This window comes from Oncorhynchus mykiss, chromosome 15 (genome assembly GCF_057628025.1).
Source record: "Oncorhynchus mykiss isolate SJ-2025 chromosome 15, ASM5762802v1, whole genome shotgun sequence".
NCBI classification, from domain to species: domain Eukaryota; kingdom Metazoa; phylum Chordata; class Actinopteri; order Salmoniformes; family Salmonidae; genus Oncorhynchus; species Oncorhynchus mykiss.
Genome location: NC_143036.1, coordinates 68,211,216 through 68,235,000, shown reverse-complemented (window position 1 = coordinate 68,235,000; position 23,785 = coordinate 68,211,216). Strand labels below are relative to the sequence as shown.

At 45.7% G+C, this 23,785-nt stretch overlaps 1 protein-coding gene across 1 annotated transcript in view; it reads left to right on the top strand.

Annotated features, from left to right (window-relative positions):
• LOC110501008 (semaphorin-3aa) overlaps positions 1 to 15,541 on the top strand; it is a 63,185-nt gene extending 47,644 nt beyond the window's left edge. The window contains exons 10-16 of the mRNA XM_090200899.1: positions 3,693 to 3,837; positions 4,874 to 5,093; positions 7,371 to 7,462; positions 7,695 to 7,894; positions 11,377 to 11,444; positions 11,721 to 11,866; positions 12,127 to 15,541. Coding sequence (XP_090057025.1) covers positions 3,693 to 3,837; positions 4,874 to 5,093; positions 7,371 to 7,462; positions 7,695 to 7,894; positions 11,377 to 11,444; positions 11,721 to 11,866; positions 12,127 to 12,954 — 1,699 coding nt within the window. The 3' untranslated portion in view covers positions 12,955 to 15,541. The remainder of the gene's footprint in view (positions 1 to 3,692; positions 3,838 to 4,873; positions 5,094 to 7,370; positions 7,463 to 7,694; positions 7,895 to 11,376; positions 11,445 to 11,720; positions 11,867 to 12,126) is intronic.
• The last annotated feature ends 8,244 nt before the right edge of the window (positions 15,542 to 23,785 follow it).

The window sequence follows — 23,785 nt, the reverse complement described above, 5'->3', positions numbered from 1 at the left end:
TGGGCAGTACGAGATGAAATAAGCGAGTTAAAAGCGGCTTGAGGCGAAAAACAATGTTGGCGAGGGGGGCTTCTTCAGATGATGGATTAGACGGCTGGCGGCGTTCGGCGTGCCATGTTCGAGCGGCATTGTCTGGAGCCGCCGCCGCACGATTAGGACAAACACTTCATCATTAATCACAGACCTAATAATAAGAATGAGTACAGAGAAAATTAGAAGAGAGAGAGAGAGGGGGGGGTGGAGGGAGGAGATGTGAGTGGAGAGAGGGGGGGAGAGAGAGAGAGAGAGAGAGAGAGAGAGGGAGAGAGAGAGGGGGGAGGGAGAGAGAGAGAGAGGGGGGTGGAGAGAGGAGATGTGAGTGGAGAGGGGGGGGGGGGAGGGGGGAGGGAGAGAGAGAGAGGGAGAGGGAGAAACCAAGCTCGTTAACAAACAAAACAGGCTCATCATTTTGTTTAACCAATCACTGTGCAGGTCTGTTCCTCTCCACCATCTCTAATGCATGCAGTGTAACACAGCACTTGAAAATTCAATTACAGGCTTTGAGGAATTAGACTGGTTTAATTGTTTTTGTAAGTGGCCTGTTTCAGAGATGAATAGAGCCGGGGATTCAGGGGACTGGCTTTTAATATTCCACTTAATGAGGCCCATAGGCTGCTGCTGATAGATCGATGGTACTGATACCAGTGGTGTGTGTGTGTGTGTGTGTGTGTGTGTGTGTGTGTGTGTGTGTGTGTGTGTGTGTGTGTGTGTGTATTCAATATGCACTAGTGTCTGTCCAACATTCAGGCGTGTCAGGGATTAGAGTGTTTGTGTATGCCCAGCGGTTAATTACATTTCTCCCTAATTAACATTTTACAAAAGCTCCTCCATTAATCTTTAATGGTTTACTGATATCTGGGGTTCTGGGTGGACAGATGCTCCTATGCCAACTACATCACTGCTAGCCTGGTCCCAGATCAGTTTGTGCTGTATAGCCAACTCCTATAGTCATTGTCACAATATGCTAGCCTGGTCCCAGATCAGTTTGTACTGTATAGCTAAGGTCCCAGATCCGTTTGTGCTGAATAGCGAAGGTCCCAGATCAGTTTGTGATTTATAGCAAAAGGTCCCAGATCAGTTTGTGCCTTATAGCAAAAGGTCCCAGACCAGTTTGTGCCTTATAGGAAAAGGTCCCAGACCAGGTTGTGCTTTATAGCCAAGATCCCAGACCAGCTAGTGCTTTATAGCCAAGGTCCCAGATCAGTTTGCGCTGTACACTCTAAAAATAAAAGGTTCCTGGAGTATCCTTTAGGGGTTCTTCAAATTGAAACTGTCGGGGAACCCCTTTTAATGGTTCCTCAAATAACCCTTTTTAACAACCCCTTTTAATGGTTCCTCAAATAACCCTTTTTAACAACCCCTTTTAATGGTTCCTCAAATAACCCTTTTAACAACCCCTTTTAATGGTTCCTCAAATAACCCTTTTAATAACCCCTTTTAATGGTTCCTCAAATAACCCTTTTAACAACCCCTTTTAATGGTTCCTCAAATAACCCTTTTAACAACCCCTTTTAATGGTTCCTCAAATAACCCTTTTTAACAACCCCTTTTAATGGTTCCTCAAATAACCCTTTTTAACAACCCCTTTTAATGGTTCCTCAAATAACCCTTTTAACAACCCCTTTTAATGGTTCCTCAAATAACCCTTTTAATAACCCCTTTTAATGGTTCCTCAAATAACCCTTTTTTTAACAACCCCTTTTAATGGTTCCTCAAATAACCCTTTTTAACAACCCCTTTTAATGGTTCCTCAAATAACCCTTTTTAACAACCCCTTTTAATGGTTCCTCAAATAACCCTTTTAACAACCCCTTTTAATGGTTCCTCAAATAACCTTTTGAAGAACCTTTTGGGGTACATTTTTGAACTAACTCCCCTCCCCTATTATTATTATTGATATTGTTATTATTATTAATAATAATAACAATATGCATAACCATAAGAACAATAACATCATATTGCAGTTGTCAGTGTTTATTATGATTTTAGTAGCAAAGCAGAATGAATAAATGTAAATATGAGGTAAACTCCCAGCAGAGCCCCAAGTCTAATGGGTATATCCTCTGGCGTGTTGATGTTAATGTGGTGATGTTCTCCGTATCCACAGCCAGAATGATTTTGCAGTGCAACGTGATCTAACAGGTTCCCTGTTATATTCATCAGAGGTGTAGGGAGGGTGAAGTCTGTGAATCCCAAAAATAGTCATTATACAGATGATCAACAAAACATGCACACGACAGTATTCATACCTTGGTTTTTGTGTGTTAAATGTGAATGAAAAAAGCTGTTTTGATAATGGTTTTCATACACATATCTTGTCCATAATGTAGAGGCCTATGGGATATTCATTGAAGAGGTGAGGGAGGTATACCTGCAGACACAGACACAAAAGTGAGCAGCTAGCCTTCAACAAATTCTTATATCCTACATATTCTTACCTCTTTGTTGATTAATATCCGTTGAATTGTGTCCGTTTTCTGTTTTTAGAAAGATTTTCACTGAGAGCAGCTGTTTAGCTGGTTAAACAAAGGTTAGCCATGTGATAGTAAACATCATGTCCATGTCAAGAAAGCTTCTCAACAGCCAGCGCCACTCGCCACACTGGTCGCCGAATCGCAGCTGCTTTCCCAAAGTCTACGTCAGATACTCCAGTGTCATTTGCTCAATAGGCCTTGTTGCAAAGAAACATGTTTTCCATTTTTTTATTGTTATAATATTAAACGGTTGAACACTGCTGTTATAAACATAACGTTCTATTTATGGTGTTATGGATGTTTTTCCACATCTCCCAGCTCTAATCTCAAGTGATACTATTCTCTGTATAGCGCAGTGCACTACTTTACCCAAGCCACAGGGGAATATAGTATCAGATGGACCAATAACACTGCTGTTATAAACGTAACGTTCTATTTATGGTGTTATGGATGGTTTTCCACATCGCCAGGCTCTAATCTCAAGTGATACTATTCTCTGTATAGCGCAGTGCACTACTTTACCCAAGCCACAGGGGAATATAGTATCAGATGGACCAATAACACTGCATGTCCATAAATAATCACTATTATGTGTATCTAGTCAATTAAAATGTATTGTTTTGTATTTTATGGCAGTGCATGGATTTGTTTAAATTCATTCTAGAGGAATTGTTATGGTCTTGAATCATTTCTTGTAAATGATTCTGTCCAGCCCTACGATTCACACAGATACACTTTAGAACTTGGAACAAGTGATGGAATTGTCCATTGGAAAACCTACAGTGGTGGAATACTGCAACACAGCATTCCCATCATTCCCTCCAACTGTGTTCCATTAGGGGTGAATTACGGTCTCGCTCGTTGGTAACCGGCCTAAATTCCTGTCCATTCTCTGGAAGCTGGATTCTATCACAGCCATGTTTCTAACCGACATCCTCTCCATTAAATTATGACAACATTCTTCTTCGTCTGTTGTATGTCAGGGTGAGCTTTGATTCTGTCCTCTTCTACAGCTATAATATCAGACCTGGATATTATTATTGTCTTATGTTGTGATGGTTATGGGTCTCACAGTCTCCCCCCTCCTCTCTCTCTCCCTCTCCCTCTCTCCCTCTTTCCCTCTTTCCCTCTACCTCTCTTCTCATCCTCTCTCCCTCCCTCCCTACTCCCCCTCTACAGTAACATATTCAAAGGCTCAGCAGTGTGTATGTACAACATGGCAGACATCCGGAGGGTCTTCCTGGGTCCCTATGCCCACCGAGATGGGCCCACCTACCAGTGGGTACCCTTCCAGGGGAGGGTGCCCTACCCCCGCCCTGGCACGGTGAGTCACAGGGGGGTCATATGGGGGTTATGACAAGTTATAGCACCTCATAGCTGCTACTTAGAAGCTAATAGACAAATACAAGTAATTCACAACTGATATCTATATTTACGTATGGAAGTAGCAAGTGACTAATGGCACACATGTCAACTTTTATAGAAGTCATGAACATCAATAGTTATAGCAAGGTAATAGGTGACTTATGAAAGGAAAACTTAACATTAGTATTATTATTAGTATTAGTATTAGTATTCATCACAATAACCTCAATAACCATATTCCCTACTTATTATAACACGGCTCAACATGAAATACATATGACCTCAGTTCCAGACACATAGATGTATTAAATGTGACTTGTTAACTCTTGAACCTCCTGTTCTTCATAGTGCTCCAGCTATGACCTCAGTTCCAGACACATAGATGTATTAAATATGACTTGTTAACTCTTGAACCTCCTGTTCTTCATAGTGCTCCAGCTATGACCTCAGTTCCAGACACATAGATGTATTAAATGTGACTTGTTAACTCTTGAACCTCCTGTTCTTCATAGTGCTCCAGCTATGACCTCAGTTCCAGACACATAGATGTATTAAATGTGACTTGTTAACTCTAGAACCTCCTGTTCTTCATAGTGCTCCAGCTATGACCTCAGTTCCTTACACATAGATGTATTAAATGTGACTTGTTAACTCTAGAACCTCCTGTTCTTCATAGTGCCCCAGCTATGACCTCAGTTCCAGACACATAGATGTATTAAATGTGACTTGTTAACTCTAGAACCTCCTGTTCTTCATAGTGCTCCAGCTATGACCTCAGTTCCAGACACATAGATGTATTAAATGTGACTTGTTAACTCTAGAACCTCCTGTTCTTCATAGTGCCCCAGCTATGACCTCAGTTCCAGACACATAGATGTATTAAATGTGACTTGTTAACTCTAGAACCTCCTGTTCTTCATAGTGCTCCAGCTATGACCTCAGTTCCAGACACATAGATGTATTAAACCTGACCTACAGCCTCTTGTTCTTCATAGTGCCCCAGTAAAACGTTTGGGGGCTTTGACTCCACCAAGGACCTCCCTGATGATGTGATCACCTTTGCGCGGGGCCACCCGGCCATGTTTAACCCCGTGCACCCCATCGGGGGTCGTCCCATCGTGGTGAGGACTGATGTGGACTACCAGTTCTCCCAGCTAGTGGTGGACAAGGTGGAGGCCGAGGACGGACAGTACGACGTCATGTTCATTGGAACAGGTCAGTGAGATATGATTCATTTATTTTTTAGATTATCCTTTTTTTTTTTTAATTAGCAATACAACTGGTTGAATGCTACGTAAAAAAAGTCCATGTTTCTTTTTTAGGGAATTTATGATTTGTGCTCAAGGTTGTTACGCTGCATGAGCACCTAAGCCAAGCAAATGTCCCCTTGAGCGACGCTCACCTTGACATCAACTTCAATAAAAAGGAAATCCTGCAAGGATTCGTTGCCTCCTTCTTTGACCTTGAGTGACTGAACAGTTATATTGTAGTGTATTGAATGTGCTGTTGTAGACCTGGGCACGGTCCTGTAGGTGGTTAGAGTCAGAGAGATAACTGAATACTGATGTATGTTTCCTGTTGTAGACCTGGGCACGGTCCTGTAGGTGGTTAGAGTCAGAGAGACAACTGAATACTGACGTATGTTTCCTGTTGTAGACCTGGGCACGGTCCTGAAGGTGGTTAGAGTCAGAGAGATAACTGAATACTGACGTATGTTTCCTGTTGTAGACCTGGACACAGTCCTGTAGGTGGTTAGAGTCAGAGAGATAACTGAATACTGATGTTTCCTGTTGTAGACCTGGGCACGGTCCTGTAGGTGGTTAGAGTCAGAGAGATAACTGAATACTGACATATGTTTCCTGTTGTAGACCTGGGCACGGTCCTGAAGGTGGTTAGAGTCAGAGAGATAACTGAATACTGATGTTTCCTGTTGTAGACCTGGGAACGGTCCTGAAGGTGGTTAGAGTCAGAGAGATAACTGAATACTGATGTTTCCTGTTGTAGACCTGGGCACGGTCCTGTAGGTGGTTAGAGTCAGAGAGATAACTGAATACTGATGTTTCCTGTTGTAGACCTGGGCACGGTCCTGTACGTGGTTAGAGTCAGAGAGATAACTGAATACTGATGTATGTTTCCTGTTGTAGACCTGGGCACGGTCCTGAAGGTGGTTAGGGTCAGAGAGATAACTGAATACTGATGTTTGTTTCCTGTTGTAGACCTGGGCACGGTCCTGAAGGTGGTTAGAGTCAGAGAGATAACTGAATACTGATGTATGTTTCCTGTTGTAGACCTGGGCACGGTCCTGAAGGTGGTTAGGGTCAGAGAGATAACTGAATACTGATGTATGTTTCCTGTTGTAGACCTGGGCACGGTCCTGTAGGTGGTTAGGGTCAGAGAGATAACTGAATACTGATGTTTCCTGTTGTAGACCTGGGCACGGTCCTGAAGGTGGTTAGAGTCAGAGAGATAACTGAATACTGACGTATGTTTCCTGTTGTAGACCTGGGCACGGTCCTGTAGGTGGTTAGAGTCAGAGAGATAACGGAATACTGACGTATGTTTCCTGTTGTAGACCTGGGCACGGTCCTGTAGGTGGTTAGGGTCAGAGAGATAACTGAATACTGATGTTTCCTGTTGTAGACCTGGGCACGGTCCTGTACGTGGTTAGAGTCAGAGAGATAACTGAATACTGATGTATGTTTCCTGTTGTAGACCTGGGCACGGTCCTGAAGGTGGTTAGGGTCAGAGAGATAACTGAATACTGTTGTTTGTTTCCTGTTGTAGACCTGGGCACGGTCCTGAAGGTGGTTAGAGTCAGAGAGATAACTGAATACTGATGTATGTTTCCTGTTGTAGACCTGGGCACGGTCCTGAAGGTGGTTAGGGTCAGAGAGATAACTGAATACTGATGTATGTTTCCTGTTGTAGACCTGGGCACGGTCCTGTAGGTGGTTAGGGTCAGAGAGATAACTGAATACTGATGTTTCCTGTTGTAGACCTGGGCACGGTCCTGAAGGTGGTTAGAGTCAGAGAGATAACTGAATACTGACGTATGTTTCCTGTTGTAGACCTGGGCACGGTCCTGTAGGTGGTTAGAGTCAGAGAGATAACGGAATACTGACGTATGTTTCCTGTTGTAGACCTGGGCACGGTCCTGTAGGTGGTTAGAGTCAGAGAGATAACTGAATACTGACGTATGTTTCCTGTTGTAGACCTGGGCACGGTCCTGTAGGTGGTTAGAGTCAGAGAGATAACGGAATACTGACGTATGTTTCCTGTTGTAGACCTGGGCACGGTCCTGTAGGTGGTTAGGGTCAGAGAGATAACTGAATACTGATGTTTCCTGTTGTAGACCTGGGCACGGTCCTGTAGGTGGTTAGAGTCAGAGAGATAACTGAATACTGATGTTTCCTGTTGTAGACCTGGGCACGGTCCTGTAGGTGGTTAGGGTCAGAGAGATAACTGAATAGTGATGTATGTTTCCTGTTGTAGACCTGGGCACGGTCCTGAAGGTGGTTACCATCCCAAGAGAGAGCTGGCATGACCTGGAAGAAGTGGTCCTGGAGGAGATGACCGTGTTCAGGGTACGGTCACACACTGGGAAACTGGTTATGGTTATAATTGATTGTATTTACATGGAAAATATTCAAGGGAGTGTAATAGAACACTAGTCATTTTGTTGGGAAGTGAAGCGTGCATGATCAATGTCTAGCTCTGAAATAAAAGGGAGGAGTGGGGAAATTCCATAGGGAGTTATGAGGGGAGTGTCTAAATGAATCAGAGTGTTATATCTTCTCTAACTGTGTCTTTCTGCAGGAGCCCACCCCCATCACAGCAATGGAGCTTTCCACCAAACAGCAACAGCTGTACCTGGGCTCGGCGCTAGGCGTTTCCCAGATGCCTTTGCACCGCTGTGAGGTGTACGGGAAGGCTTGCGCTGAGTGCTGTCTGGCCCGTGACCCCTACTGTGCCTGGGATGGAACAGAGTGCTCCCGTTACTTCCCTACCGCCAAGCGGTAAGAACACACACACACAGACATTCTCATAAATGCACACACAGGCAAGTATGAATGCAGAAAAGCAGAATGAGGGTCTGAAGTAGTAGGATGCTGGTTTGTAAACATAAAGTATGAATACACACACACACACACACACACACACACACACACACACACACACACACACACACACACACACAGAAAGACAAACAGACAGAAAAGTTCCTATGCATACACATATATACACAGAATCCACATACAAGCATTTAGGGACATGTGTGCACATGCCCACATATCACATACAGTGGCAAGAAAAAGTATGTGAACCCTTTGGAAATACCTGGATTTCTGCATGAATTGGTCATAAAATTAGATCTGATCTTCATCTAGGTCACAACAATTGACAAACACAGTCTGTTTTAACTAATAACACACAAACAATTATGTTTTCATGTCTTTATTGAACACATGGTGTAAACATTCACAGTGCAAGGTGAAAAAAATAAGGTGAAAAAAATATGTGTGGATTTAATAACTGGTTGGCCCTCCTTTGGCAGCAACAACCTCAACCAAACTCAGTTGCGGATCAGACCTGCACAACAGGAGACATTTTGGACCATTCCTCTTTACAGAACTGTTTCAGTTCAGCAATATTCTTGGGATGTCTGGTGTGAACTGCTCTCTTGAGGTCATGCCACAGCATCTCAATCGGGTTGAAGTCAGGACTCTGACTGGGCCACTCCAGAAGGTGTATTTTCTTCTGTTGAGGCCATTCTGTTGTTGATTTACTTCTGTGTTTTGGGTCGCTGTCCTGTTGCATCACCCAACTTCTGTTGAGCATCAATTGGCAGACAGATAGCCTAACATTCTCCTGCAAAATGTCTTGATAAACTTGGGAATTCATTTTCCATTGATGATAGCAAGCTGTCCAGGCCCTGAGGCAGTAAAGCAGCCCCAAACCATGATGCTCCTTCCCCCATACTTTACAGTTGGAATTAGGTTTTGATGTTGGTGTGCTGTGCCTTTTTTTCTCCACACATAGTGTTGTGTGTTCCTTCCAAACAACTCAACTGTAGTTTCATCTGTCCACAGAATATTTTGTCAGAACATCCAGGTTCACTTTTGCAAACTTCAGACGTGCAGAAATTGTTTTTTTGGAGAGCAGTGGCTTCATCCGTGGTGTCCTCCCATGATCATCATTCTTGTTTAGTGTTTTATGTATTGTACACTCGTCAAAAGAGATGTTAACATGTTCCAGAGATTTCTGTAAGTCTTTAGCTGACACTCTAGGATTCTTCTTAACCTCATTGAGCATTCTGCGCTGTGCTCTTGCTGTCATCTTTGCAGGAGGGCCATTCCAAGGGAGAGTAGCAACAGTGCTGAACTTTCTCCATTTATAGACAATGTGTCTTACTGTGGACTGATGAACATCAAGGCTTTTAGAGAAATACCTTTTCCAGCTTTATGCAAGTCAACAATTCTTAATCTTAGGTCCTCTTTTGTTTGAGGCATGGCTCACATCAGGTGATGCTTCTTGTGAATAGCAAACTCACACGTTGTGTGTGTTTTTTATATGGCAGGGCAGCTCTAACCAACATCTCCAATCTGGTCTCATTGATTGGACTCCAGGTTAGCTCCTGACTCCAATTAGCTTTTGGAGAAGTCATTAGCCTAGGGGGTTCACATACTTTTTACAACCTAGACTGTGAATGTTTAAATGATGTTTTCAATATAGTCAAGAAAAATACAGCAATTTTTGTGTTATTAGTTTAAGCACACTGTGTTTGTCTATTGTTGTGACTTAGATGAAGATCAGATCAAATTTGATGACCAATTTATGCAGAGATCTGAGTAATTCCAAAGGGTTCACCTACTGTTCTTGCCTTTGTACACATTTACACTGGTACACACATTCAATTTGTGTGATTGTTGTGCATTCCACAGCTCAGGGGTGGTAAAACCATGCTTCCCCGCACACACACAGTCCTGGCCAGTAGCAGTGTTAGAACCACTTCACCCTATAGCCAAGAGTTATAAAACACCCACATAGCCACACACACACCAAATAATAGGCCAACAGGAGCCGTCTGACTTCTTCACCCCACCAGCCGAGAGCTATGAACAAACACACCCATAAATGACCTTCTCCTCCATTCAGCAGGATTAGCCTGACCACTACCAGCCCTCCACCTCCGTCCAGCACAACTCTCTATTAAATACAGATCTATGATCAGCGTACCCTCCCTGAAACCTAACCATCAGTTCCGAAAACACAAAACTGACCTAAGATCAACATCTACACTAGGGAAGTATGAGAGAATTGAATAGCAGCCTCAGAAGGAGGGCGGTAGAGGGGTGGTGGTACACCCTTGGTCAGAGCTGCTGGGGCGCTCCAGTACTCTCCAAATATGTTATTCTCCAGCTAAATGAGAACCAGACGCCCGGGCTTGGCTCAGCAGGCACTCGGACTGCCCTGCATGTGTTCAGACAGCCAAAGGCAGGAATGCTTGGGAGGAAATGTAGGAAGAGTGGTGGAGTGTGTGTGTCTGGGTGTTGGGTAGGAGCAGGGTGTGTGCGTCGGAGGGGATGTATGCATATGTAAGTGTATTTATTTATGTGTGTGGGTGTGTGTACATGTTGTTTATATGTGTGTGTGTGTGTATATATATATATATATATATGTCCTGTATGGTTATAGAAACCCTGACATGAGACCTAGAGACCTAGAGACCTTCACCTTTGGCTGTGCTCCCTTCTCTCCCTTCAGATTTTTACGACACGTAAGACCACGTAGTGGTAATGAACCAGGGAACACATAGGGAGCACAGGGAAGCCTGTTGTAGGATCCCACATAATGCAATACTCATGGTCATATGCTCATTCACACATAATATGTAGATAGAAAAATACAGTCCCAATGGAATGCTCTAAAACACACACACACACACACACACACACACACACACACACACACACACACACACACACACACTGTATCGACTAAAGGGTCTTTCAAGTCGTGGAGGACATACTCAGGATTTTCAAGGCCCAGTCTATCTGTGTTTCATGTTTAGTAATGACATGTCCCTGAACGATGAATCACAGTGAATCATTCCTTTAATAGAAGCAAAAGGTAGTTTTTAAATGTGCCTGTGATTTTCTCTCTTTTTATTTATCCACCCACTCAATAGCATCAGACTTAACAGAGGACTGATGGTGAAATAAACAGTTCTGGTCTGTTCTTCAGTTTACTGCACAAATGTGTCAGCTGTGTCACTGGTTAAGACCGCCCTCTAGTGGTAGAAACGTCACAGTACATAGAGCCCTCAATCACTGGCTCCTTCCCGATGGAACTGGGGAGAAGAGAAATAAGTCTGAGGAAACAGAGCAGTGAGGGGCCTGACCGACACCTACAGGTTGATATGTTGTGTGTGAGGGACGTTTATTAACTCACTGGGAACACAATCTAACATGTGTATGTTTCTTTGGTTGTTTCATAGGAGAACGAGACGCCAGGACATCAGGAATGGAGATCCCCTCTCCCAGTGCTCCGACCTGCAGCATCATGGTACAAACGCTTTAGATTTGTATTTTACGCTTTCATCTCTCACACACACACACATACACACGCACGCACGCACGCACGCACGCACGCACGCACGCACGCACGCACGCACGCACGCACGCACGCACACACACACACACACACACACACACACACACACACACACACACACACACACACACACACACACACACACACACACACACACACACACACACACACACACACAAAACCCCACTGTGGTGTTTCTCTGGTAACCCTATCCTTGTGTCTGTGTAGATGACGTGGACGGGCTGGGTCATGTGGAGGACAGGAGTGTGTACGGAGTGGAGAACAGCAGCATGTTCCTGGAGTGTAGTCCCAAGTCCCAGAGAGCCCTCATCTACTGGCAGCTCCAAAGACCCAACGAGGACCGCAAACATGAGGTGGGTACACACACACTCTGCATGCAAGATGTGTCCTATTTACCATCATTCTCAATAACGTCCCAATCATTTTCAATAACTTTGCAATCACACTAAACCTTCACAAATGATTACCTGAAATTGCTTCAGTTTGTTAATAATCAATTGCCATGCACTCAAATGTAACCATATTGAGTGGATATTGAATCCACCCCACCCTTTCTATTCCCCCCTCCCTTTCCTCTCATCCCCCTCATTTCCCTCTCCATCTCTCTCTCCAGATCAAGTCCGAGGACAGGATGATCCGCACGGAGCAGGGCCTGCTCATCCGCATCCTCACCCAGGCCGACTCAGGCGTCTACACCTGCCACGCTGTGGAGCACGGCTTCATCCAGCCCCTCCTCCGCCTCTCCCTCCAGGTCATCCCCACACAGAGGCTGGGTGAGCTGCTGCCTGGTGGGCCTCAGGGTGGAGCTGGAGGGTCTGGTGGCGCAGGTAGTGGGTCTGGTGGTGCAGGTGGGCCTGCTGGTGCAGGGCACTCAACAAAACACAAGCTGTGGTACAGGGATTTCCTCTCCCTCCTCGACCACCCTGACCTGAACAGCGTGGAGGAGTTCTGCGAGCGTGTGTGGCGGAAGGAGCGCAAGCAGCGGCGTCTGAAAACCCCCACCATCACCACCAATGACCAAAGTCTGGCTAGGCCTGACGGCGGAGCTCCAAGCTCAGGCCTAAAGCCTAAAAGTAGTCCTCTTGGCGCAGGTGCACCCAATGCCCAGAAGCAGCAGAGCGGGCATCCTACGGTGCAGCAGCAGCAGAACAAAGAAGGGAGCCCCCGGAGCACGAACCCCCAGAAGGTGCAACACCATGCGGGTACGCTAACCCAGGCACAGGCCCCTAAAAACAACAACCAGAATGCCCAGAACTCTCAGGCCACACCCAACACCCAGAGCCCCCAGAAGGGCCAAGGCGCCCTGGGGGGAACCCAGGTGCCTGGTGGTGGGGCCAGAGGTGGACCCCAGCACACGGCCAAGTGGAGGCGAATGCAGGAGAATAAGAAGGGGCGAAACAGGAGAACCCATGAGCAACAGAGACCCCCGCGGAGTGTCTGAGACACACACACAGCAACACACACACTTACACACATATTGTACATTAAAACATAGACTTGCTATCCCATAAAGATATAATGTAGGATCCCACATAATGCAATACTCATGGTCATATGCTCATTCACACATAATATGTAGACAGAAATATACCATCCAAATGGAATGCTCTAAAACATACACCCAAAGCACACACACACACACACAGTAGCCATGGCTACTAGGTCATAGGGTTACAGACCTGGGTACACACACACACACGCACACGCACACACACACACACACACACACACACACACACACACACACACACACACTGCAAATACCCTGTGAAGACTTGGAGAAGACTGGCGACTAACAGGACATTGAAGACTGAGGCTAAACTGGAATCGTATGCGTACTGTACATGCTAACCATGTGGATATAGTGGCCCAGGGGGTACAATTTGAGGAACTGTGTAGTCCAGGTCCGTGTTGCAAGTGGGACAGAGTTATCTGGCGGACACATGGCCCTTCTGTACAGACGCTACTTCCGTATGGGACTGGGATGGGGTTAAAAAACATTCATTTTCAGTGAGGATGATACATATTCAGACCTCTGGACAAGTTTGGACAATGACCTCTACAGGACATTTCAGAAGACATTTCAGAAGGGGTTAAGACATTTAAGTTCAGTAGGGACGTCCATTACTGCAGCTACTGGCCTTGTTGACATGCGCAGAAGGAAGAGGATGTCCACTATATAGAGAATGGAAGAACTATGAGGATAAGAATCATTTGTCCAGTCGATTGCAAACTAGAACCGAAATACATCAAAAGAAGCACAGTCATTTTCAGAGAGTGAACTGCATTTCCCACAATACAGTTTGTCGGCTCAACTTTATTCAACTGATTCGATTCACAATGACTCTCATGAATGAGCACTTTGGGCTTGTACATAGAGCTTGACTGTCTTATAGGTCAAACAGATTAAATGGGGCACAGTTAGCTGATTAACAATCCACAACGGTGCCCTGCATATTGTTTATAGTTCAATAACAGAATTATTCAATATAAAACGACAAAATCCACATTAGCCTGTGATCTGTGCAGCAAAATCAAGCTTCTCTTCCTCCCAAGGCTTGAAAAGCATTGTGCATGTCGTAGTCAGTCAATATTCATGATTTGAATAAGCTATTTCTCGCCAGTTACTCGCTATGTAAGGTTTTTTTATGTTAAAAGGAGTCCTATGAAAGAAAAATCTATTTTCTGTTTTTATTTGATATTTACTTCTCTCTCTCCCTACAAACCACTGCATCCCTGTAGGGGTAAACAATTATGTAGTAGAATTTTTTGACCTGCCCCTTTAAGTTATTTTTCTTTCTTTGCTTTCTCCTGGAGTTGCGTGTGAATTTATAATTCCAGTCATATGTTCGTGCTCAGTCTGGAAAACAGACTGCCTATTGATTCTGTACATATACATACAACAACAAAATGACTCTTTATGTATGTAAATATATACAACCAGAACACCACTGATTATTTATTTCTCATTGTTTTGTGAAAGGGTTGCATTTATTTTTGATATTCTGGTATTTTGGCTCATCAATAATCAAGAAAAAAAACTGTGGCACGTTGAGAAACACAAACGGACCAATGAGGACGGACTTCCTCTGTCAAGGACTCCGTTTTTTTCCGGGGGGGGGCGTGTTTCGGAAGTGAACCACGGGATGAAGGTGGGAGCAGGGGGTTGTTGTGTGTTTTACAGTATCCAGACTGAGAGCCTTCAGGATGATAAGCACAAGTTTCTCAAACCCTCTTCTACGTTTCTGTCTCTTCTGGTCTTTTCCTAAATGGCTCATTTTTCTACCCAGGAGGTGTTTTCGTTGGAGTTTGGAATCCCATCCACCTATCTCATTCGTTCATCCCAAATACTCATTTTATGTAAGATAATACTACCCAAAACCTGATAAACATTAGCTGTGAATTCCTATGTAAGAATTAGTAAGGAAAAGGTTCCAATCTAAACCTAGTCTGAGGACGCTGAGTTAAAGCTGCATGTGAATGCTACTTAAGTGCATCTTTTCTATTGTCTCTAGATGTTTCCTGTGAGAGGTAAAGGTCCCGTGGGCAACATGTGCAAGAGAGATGTGAATATTCTTCCTTTTTGCCAAAACAAAGATGCCAACATGTACCAGGGGTGTATTCATTAGGAACCAAACAGAAGCAAACAGGCCTAAACGGGGAGGGACTAACCTGAACTTGTCCAATAACAAACGCACATTTTTGTCGCAAATCGTTTTCTGTAGCTAAACGTTTTGCTATGGTGTCTGCTAATGAATACACCCCAGTGATGTTACTCCAACCCCAAAACTTGTATTAAGACCTTCAACTTTTCATACAACTATGTGTTTCCCCCTCAGTATACAACAAGACTGATGTGTCATTGCAATAATGGACAGCAGATAGCAAGGTTTCCTGGTGGTTTGTGGTATGTTTCCGGTCTCTCACGGTGTGTAGGGTGGACGAGGAGAGAACAGATACCTCTGCTGTAACATGGTTCTTCCTGGCATGCGTTCAGTTGTCTAATTAAACATTTCCTGTAAAACCTAGCCTTGTTGTTGTTGTGTAACTTCTGTCCAGTTCTATATGGTACAGTCTGATGCATGTGAATCTGAGTTGACAAAATGTATTTTGTTTGTGTTGTACAGTCATTTCAAATGGTGCCATTTTATCCCATTTAGTCACAGGTGGGACTGGGAGCAGTCAGTTTGCACACTCAAACACACAGATAAAAGGTTGAGTTGATGAAAAACACATTTTTTACTGGAATTACATTATGGTGAATTACACAGTATTATATCTTCTTTAAAAACGTTTTTAAAAATACTTTCCAACAGACAGTGAAGCCTACTCCTTCACCAGAGGACATCTGAACCCAGACCGTGGAGGAAGATGTGACTCAGTTCTAAGGTACCTGCTGAATTACAATGGCTGTGTTTACAGAGGCAGCCTAATTCTGATATTATAGGCTAAAGAGCCAATCTGATTGATTAAACAACCAATTAGTGGCAATAGATCAGAATTGGGCTGCCTGTGTAAACGCAACCATAGTGGGCTCTCAGTGCTGAGTACAGTAAATACTGAAGTAGAATCACAAGCTCTCTGTCCACATCCTTCAGTGGGTTGACCACGGCTCCCATAGAGAGATTTCATTGACAAAAGGCAGAAATTATGTGTCAAAAAAAGGTCATTGATGTGTTATGCTGTGTAAGGAAGAGGCAGCCTTCCTTGTGGATGAAAACACCCCCTTGCCATGAATAATTAAACTGGAGGTTCATGTTTTGGATTAGCCACAAGAGGTCACTGTTCTCTCTGATCTCTGTTCCAATGGACTTCCATTTCTACCTAGCTTTTCAGGGGATTACATTTTAGCTGTCATTCTAGTCACGTGTCCAACTCATTCCACGGAGGGCTGAGTGTCAGCGGGTTTTAACTCCTCCCTTGGACTTAACTGATGAATTAAGGCCACTAATTAGTAAGGAACTCCTCCCACCTGGTTGTCTAGGTCTTAATAAAAAAAAAAACAGACACTAAACTCAATGGAATGAGTTTGACACCCCTGTTCGAACACTTTAGTTAGTAGTCTAAGTTCCCTGTATATCAATTATGTGACTGGAATGCAATGCCCATCAGCTGTTTATGTTCATCAGCCACAACGTCTTGCACTGTGTGTCACTCTATGTCTGTAGTTTTGAAGATTCCACTGGTGTGTAGAGACAGATGGTTAACAGTTAACACAGTGTCACTAAAGGCCTTCGTGAGGTCGTCATCTCCACTCTAATTGAGCCTACAGTGGCACAGCGTGTTACCTAAAATGGTGCTCTACCACAGAATCCCTGCAGGTACCTTAAAAGGTTCTCTACCACTCTCTGCGTGGGCACAAACTCCCTGAACCCTCTGACTGACACACACACACACACACACACACACACACACACACACACACACACACACACACACACACACACACACACACACACACACACACACACACACACACACACACACACACACACACACACACACACACACACACAGAGAGAGACGCTGCAGCCATCCAGTCACACAGAGAGAGTGTGCATGTGGAATCCTCAGCTTAACTGATGAGAGTAGCACAATCTATGTTCCCAGGCCCCAAGAGTCACAAACGTGTTGTGAATTCACAGGGTTCGTTACCATGGGTACTGCCCCGAGAACACATGGGGCTGTATGTGTGTGTGTGTGTGGAGGCTGCTGAGGGGAGGACAGCTCATAATAATGTCTGGAACGACGCTCATGCAATGGCATCAACCACATAGAAACCATGTGTTTGATACCATTCCACTCATTCCGCTCCGGCCATTACCACGAGCTCATCCTCCCCAATTAAGGTGCCACCAACCTGCTGTGGTGAGTGTGTGCGTGTGCACGTGCATGCACACACCTTTGGAATGGTGTGATAGGTGACTTACCAATGATAAAACAACACACTACAGTATATTTGTACCCCTTTAAAAAGGCTGTTTAAACACAGGGTTTATTATGTCATTGACATTGCAGTGACTGCTCTCTTTGGGTGCATCTCAATAGTCTGGAGTAGCTTCCTGCCCTCGTCTCTTCTTCATCTGTACTCATCTGAAAATGTAAAGCAGTATGGTGGATGCCAATGGCGGAAAGGAGACAAGGAGAAGAACCCATTTTAGATGACTGAGATACACCCCTAGATTCCTCAAAGCAGAGGCACACACGTGCTCACTGCTTGAAACATCGGTGCTGATCCAGGTTAACTGGCCCAGGCGGTTCACTTAACCTTTTTGCAGTTGTGTCGCGGGCTAATCATCAGGGGTTGTGTGTATCAAGTGTCTCAGAGTATGGGTTCTGATCTAGAGTCAGGTCTCCCCTGTCCATATAATCATATTCATTATAATCTAAAACACAAAATCTGATCCTATGTCAGCAACTCTGAGACGCTTGATAGATACAACCTGTTAATGACACAGCAATCCTCGGAAACGTGCAGCACGACTGCAAAAACATCAACCTGGAACGCGGCCATTACAACAAGCATAATTTAGCTATATCTATGCATATTCATGTAGCTTTGAACTGAGGCATTCTGTTCTGTTGTGTCAATGACAGGTCTGTAGTGCAGCATAGACAAGGCTAAACAGCTGGTAGGTAGGAATGCAACACCGATGTGTCTCACAACAAGCTATCTCGGATTTAGAGATGGATTGAAATATGCCTGGTTTTACCATGGAAAAGAGGCTCTCTTGATGACAGGAGGTTGATGGCACTTTAATTGGGGAGGACAGGCTTGTGGTAATGGCTGGAGCGGAATAAGTGGAATGGTATCAAATACATCAAACACACGGTTGCCATGTGTTTGATGTCATTCCATTCACTTCGTTCCAGACGTTATTATGAGCCGTTCCCCCCTTCAGCAGCCTCCACTGCTCGAGGTTCCACTCATAGCTCTTATATGGAAGAATATGTTTGTACTGGGTCTTAGTCAGATGAATGAATAGGAAGACACCATATGTTTGTACTGGGTCTTAGTCAGATGAATGAATAGGAAGACACCATATGTTTGTACTGGGTCTTAGTCAGATGAATGAATAGGAAGACACCATATGTTTGTACTGGGTCTTAGTCAGATGAATGAATAGGAAGACACCATATGTTTGTACTGGGTCTTAGTCAGATGAATGAATAGGAAGACACCATATGTTTGCTAACCCACTGGTTTGTTTCTTTGTGGTTGTGTGTAGGTTGGCCTATTGTAGACTGTATTGAAATGCAAGTCACCGTTGTTGTCATGGGATTGCCACTAGATGGCACACAGATCCCCGTACTGTAAAGATGACCTATGGAAGTTCAACATCACTTCTTTATAATAGACAGAATGGGTCAATGGATATAAGGGCTATAGAAGGTATGTGGTCTCCTGCTGGAGTGTAGAGAAAACACTGCCATGGGCTGTAGAGAAAACACTGCCATGGGGCATAGAGAAAACACTGCCATGGGGCATAGAGAAAACACTGCCATGGGGCTGTAGAGAAAACACTGCCATGGGGCGTAGAGAAAACACTGCCATGGGGCACAGAGAAAACACTGCCATGGGCCGTAGAGAAAACATTGCCATGGGGCATAGAGAAAACACTGCCATGGGCCGTAGAGAAAACACTGCCATGGGGCATAGAGAAAACACTGCCATGGGCCGTAGAGAAAACACTGCCATGGGGCATAGAGAAAACACTGCCATGGGCCGTAGAGAAAACACAGCCATGGGGCATAGAGAAAACACTGCCATGGGGCATAGAGAAAACACTGCCATGGGGCATAGAGAAAACACTGCCATGGGGCATAGAGAAAACACTGCCATGGGGCATAGAGAAAACACTGCCATGGGCCGTAGAGAAAACACTGCCATGGGCCGTAGAGAAAACACTGCCATGGGGCTGTAGAGAAAACACTGCCATGGGGAGTAGAGAAAACACTGCCATGGGCTGTAGAGAAAACACTGCCATGGGGAGTAGAGAAAACACTGCCATGGGGCTGTAGAGAAAACACTGCCATGGGGAGTAGAGAAAACACTGCCATGGGGAGTAGAGAAAACACTGCCATGGGCCATAGAGAAAACACTGCCATGGGGAGTAGAGAAAACACTGCCATGGGGAGTAGAGAAAACACTGCCATGGGCTGTAGAGAAAACACTGCCATGGGGAGTAGAGAAAACACTGCCATGGGGAGTAGAGAAAACACTGCCATGGGCTGTAGAGAAAACACTGCCATGGGGCATAGAGAAAACACTGCCATGGGCTGTAGAGAAAACACTGCCATGGGGAGTAGAGGAAACACTGCCATGGGCCGTAGAGAAAACACTGCCATGGGCCGTAGAGAAAACACTGCCATGGGGCTGTAGAGAAAACACTGCCATGGGGAGTAGAGAAAACACTGCCATGGGGAGTAGAGAAAACACTGCCATGGGCCATAGAGAAAACACTGCCATGGGGAGTAGAGAAAACACTGCCATGGGGAGTAGAGAAAACACTGCCATGGGCTGTAGAGAAAACACTGCCATGGGGAGTAGAGAAAACACTGCCATGGGGAGTAGAGAAAACACTGCCATGGGCTGTAGAGAAAACACTGCCATGGGGCATAGAGAAAACACTGCCATGGGGCATAGAGAAAACACTGCCATGGGCTGTAGAGAAAACACTGCCATGGGGAGTAGAGAAAACACTGCCATGGGGAGTAGAGAAAACACTGCCATGGGCTGTAGAGAAAACACTGCCATGGGGCGTAGAGAAAACACTGCCATGGGGCGTAGAGAAAACACTGCCATGGGGCGTAGAGAAAACACTACCATGGGCTGTAGAGAAAACACTGCCATGGGCTGTAGAGAAAACACTGCCATGGGGCATAGAGAAAACACTGCCATGGGGCATAGAGAAAACACTGCCATGGGCCGTAGAGAAAACACTGCCATGGGGCATAGAGAAAACACTGCCATGGGCCGTAGAGAAAACACTGCCATGGGGCATAGAGAAAACACTGCCATGGGCCGTAGAGAAAACACTGCCATGGGGCATAGAGAAAACACTGCCATGGGCCGTAGAGAAAACACTGCCATGGGGCATAGAGAAAACACTGCCATGGGCCGTAGAGAAAACACTGCCATGGGGCATAGAGAAAACACTGCCATGGGGCATAGAGAAAACACTGCCATGGGGCATAGAGAAAACACTGCCATGGGCCGTAGAGAAAACACTGCCATGGGGCATAGAGAAAACACTGCCATGGGGCATAGAGAAAACACTGCCATGGGCCGTAGAGAAAACACTGCCATGGGGAGTAGAGAAAACACTGCCATGGGCTGCAGAGAAAACACTGCCATGGGGAGTAGAGAAAACACTGCCATGGGCTGTAGAGAAAACACTGCCATGGGGCATAGAGAGAACACTGCCATGGGCCGTAGAGAAAACACTGCCATGGGGCATAGAGAAAACACTGCCATGGGGCATAGAGAAAACACTGCCATGGGCCGTAGAGAAAACACTGCCATAGGGAGTAGAGAAAACACTGCCATGGGCCGTAGAGAAAACACTGCCATGGGGCATAGAGAAAACACTGCCATGGGCCGTAGAGAAAACACTGCCAAGGGGCATAGAGAGAACACTGCCATGGGCCGTAGAGAAAACACTGCCATGGGGCTGTAGAGAAAACACTGCCATGGGGCATAGAGAAAACACTGCCATGGGCCGTAGAGAAAACACTGCCATGGGGAGTAGAGAAAACACTGCCATGGGCTGTAGAGAAAACACTGCCATGGGGAGTAGAGAAAACACTGCCATGGGCTGTAGAGAAAACACTGCCATGGGGAGTAGAGAAAACACTGCCATGGGGAGTAGAGAAAACACTGCCATGGGCTGTAGAGAAAACACTGCCATGGGGAGTAGAGAAAACACTGCCATGGGCTGTAGAGAAAACACTGCCATGGGCCGTAGAGAAAACACTGCCATGGGGCATAGAGAAAACACTGCCATGGGGCGTAGAGAAAACACTGCCATGGGGCATAGAGAAAACACTGCCATGGGGCAAAGAGAAAACACTGCCATGGGGAGTAGAGAAAACACTGCCATGGGGCGTAGAGAAAACACTGCCATGGGCTGTAGAGAAAACACTGCCATGGGGCGTAGAGAAAACACTGCCATGGGCTGTAGAGAAAACACTGCCATGGGCCGTAGAGAAAACACTACCATGGGGAGTAGAGAAAACACTGCCATGGGGGATAGAGAAAACACTGCCATGGGGCGTAGAGAAAACACTGCCATGGGCTGTAGAGAAAACACTGCCATGGGGCGTAGAGAAAACACTGCCATGGGGCATAGAGAAAACACTGCCATGGGGCATAGAGAAAACACTGCCATGGGCTGTATAGAAAACACTGCCATGGGGAGTAGAGAAAACACTGCCATGGGGCATAGAGAGAACACTGCCATGGGGAGTAGAGAAAACACTGCCATGGGGCATAGAGAGAACACTGCCATGGGGAGTAGAGAAAACACTGCCATGGGGAGTAGAGAAAACACTGCCATGGGGAGTAGAGAAAACACTGCCATGGGGCTGTAGAGAAAACACTGCCATGGGGAGTAGAGAAAACACTGCCATGGGGCATAGAGAGAACACTGCCATGGGGAGTAGAGAAAACACTGCCATGGGGCATAGAGAGAACACTGCCATGGGGAGTAGAGAAAACACTGCCATGGGGCTGTAGAGAAAACACTGCCATGGGGCGTAGAGAAAACACTGCCATGGGGAGTAGAGAAAACACTGCCATGGGGCATAGAGAGAACACTGCCATGGGGAGTAAAGAAAATACTGCCATGGGGAGTAGAGAAAACACTGCCATGGGGCTGTAGAGAAAACACTGCCATGGGGAGTAGAGAAAACACTGCCATGGGGCTGTAGAGAAAACACTGCCATGGGGAGTAGAGAAAACACTGCCATGGGGCATAGAGAGAACACTGCCATGGGGAGTAGAGAAAACACTGCCATGGGGCATAGAGAGAACACTGCCATGGGGAGTAGAGAAAATACTGCCATGGGGAGTAGAGACAACACTGCCATGGGCCGTAGAGAAAACACTGCCATGGGGCATAGAGAAAACACTGCCATGGGGCATAGAGAAAACACTGCCATGGGCCGTAGAGAAAACACTGCCATGGGGAGTAGAGAAAACACTGCCATGGGCTGTAGAGAAAACACTGCCATGGGGAGTAGAGAAAACACTGCCATGGGCTGTAGAGAAAACACTGCCATGGGGAGTAGAGAAAACACTGCCATGGGGAGTAGAGAAAACACTGCCATGGGCTGTAGAGAAAACACTGCCATGGGGAGTAGAGAAAACACTGCCATGGGCTGTAGAGAAAACACTGCCATGGGCCGTAGAGAAAACACTGTCATGGGGCATAGAGAAAACACTGCCATGGGGCGTAGAGAAAACACTGCCATGGGGCATAGAGAAAACACTGCCATGGGTCATAGAGAAAACACTGCCATGGGGAGTAGAGAAAACACTGCCATGGGGCGTAGAGAAAACACTGCCATGGGCTGTAGAGAAAACACTGCCATGGGGCGTAGAGAAAACACTGCCATGGGCTGTAGAGAAAACACTACCATGGGGAGTAGAGAAAACACTGCCATGGGGCATAGAGAAAACACTGCCATGGGGCGTAGAGAAAACACTGCCATGGGCTGTAGAGAAAACACTGCCATGGGGCGTAGAGAAAACACTGCCATGGGGCATAGAGAAAACACTGCCATGGGGCCTAGAGAAAACACTGCCATGGGCTGTATAGAAAACACTGCCATGGGGAGTAGAGAAAACACTGCCATGGGGCATAGAGAGAACACTGCCATGGGGAGTAGAGAAAACACTGCCATGGGGAGTAGAGAAAACACTGCCATGGGGCTGTAGAGAAAACACTGCCATGGGGAGTAGAGAAAACACTGCCATGGGGCATAGAGAGAACACTGCCATGGGAAGTAGAGAAAACACTGCCATGGGGCATAGAGAGAACACTGCCATGGGGAGTAGAGAAAACACTGCCATGGGGCTGTAGAGAAAACACTGCCATGGGGAGTAGAGTAAACACTGCCATGGGGCATTGAGAAAACACTGCCATGGGCTGTAGAGAAAACACTGCCATGGGGCATAGAGAAAACACTGCCATGGGCTGTATAGAAAACACTGCCATGGGGAGTAGAGAAAACACTGCCATGGGGCATAGAGAGAACACTGCCATGGG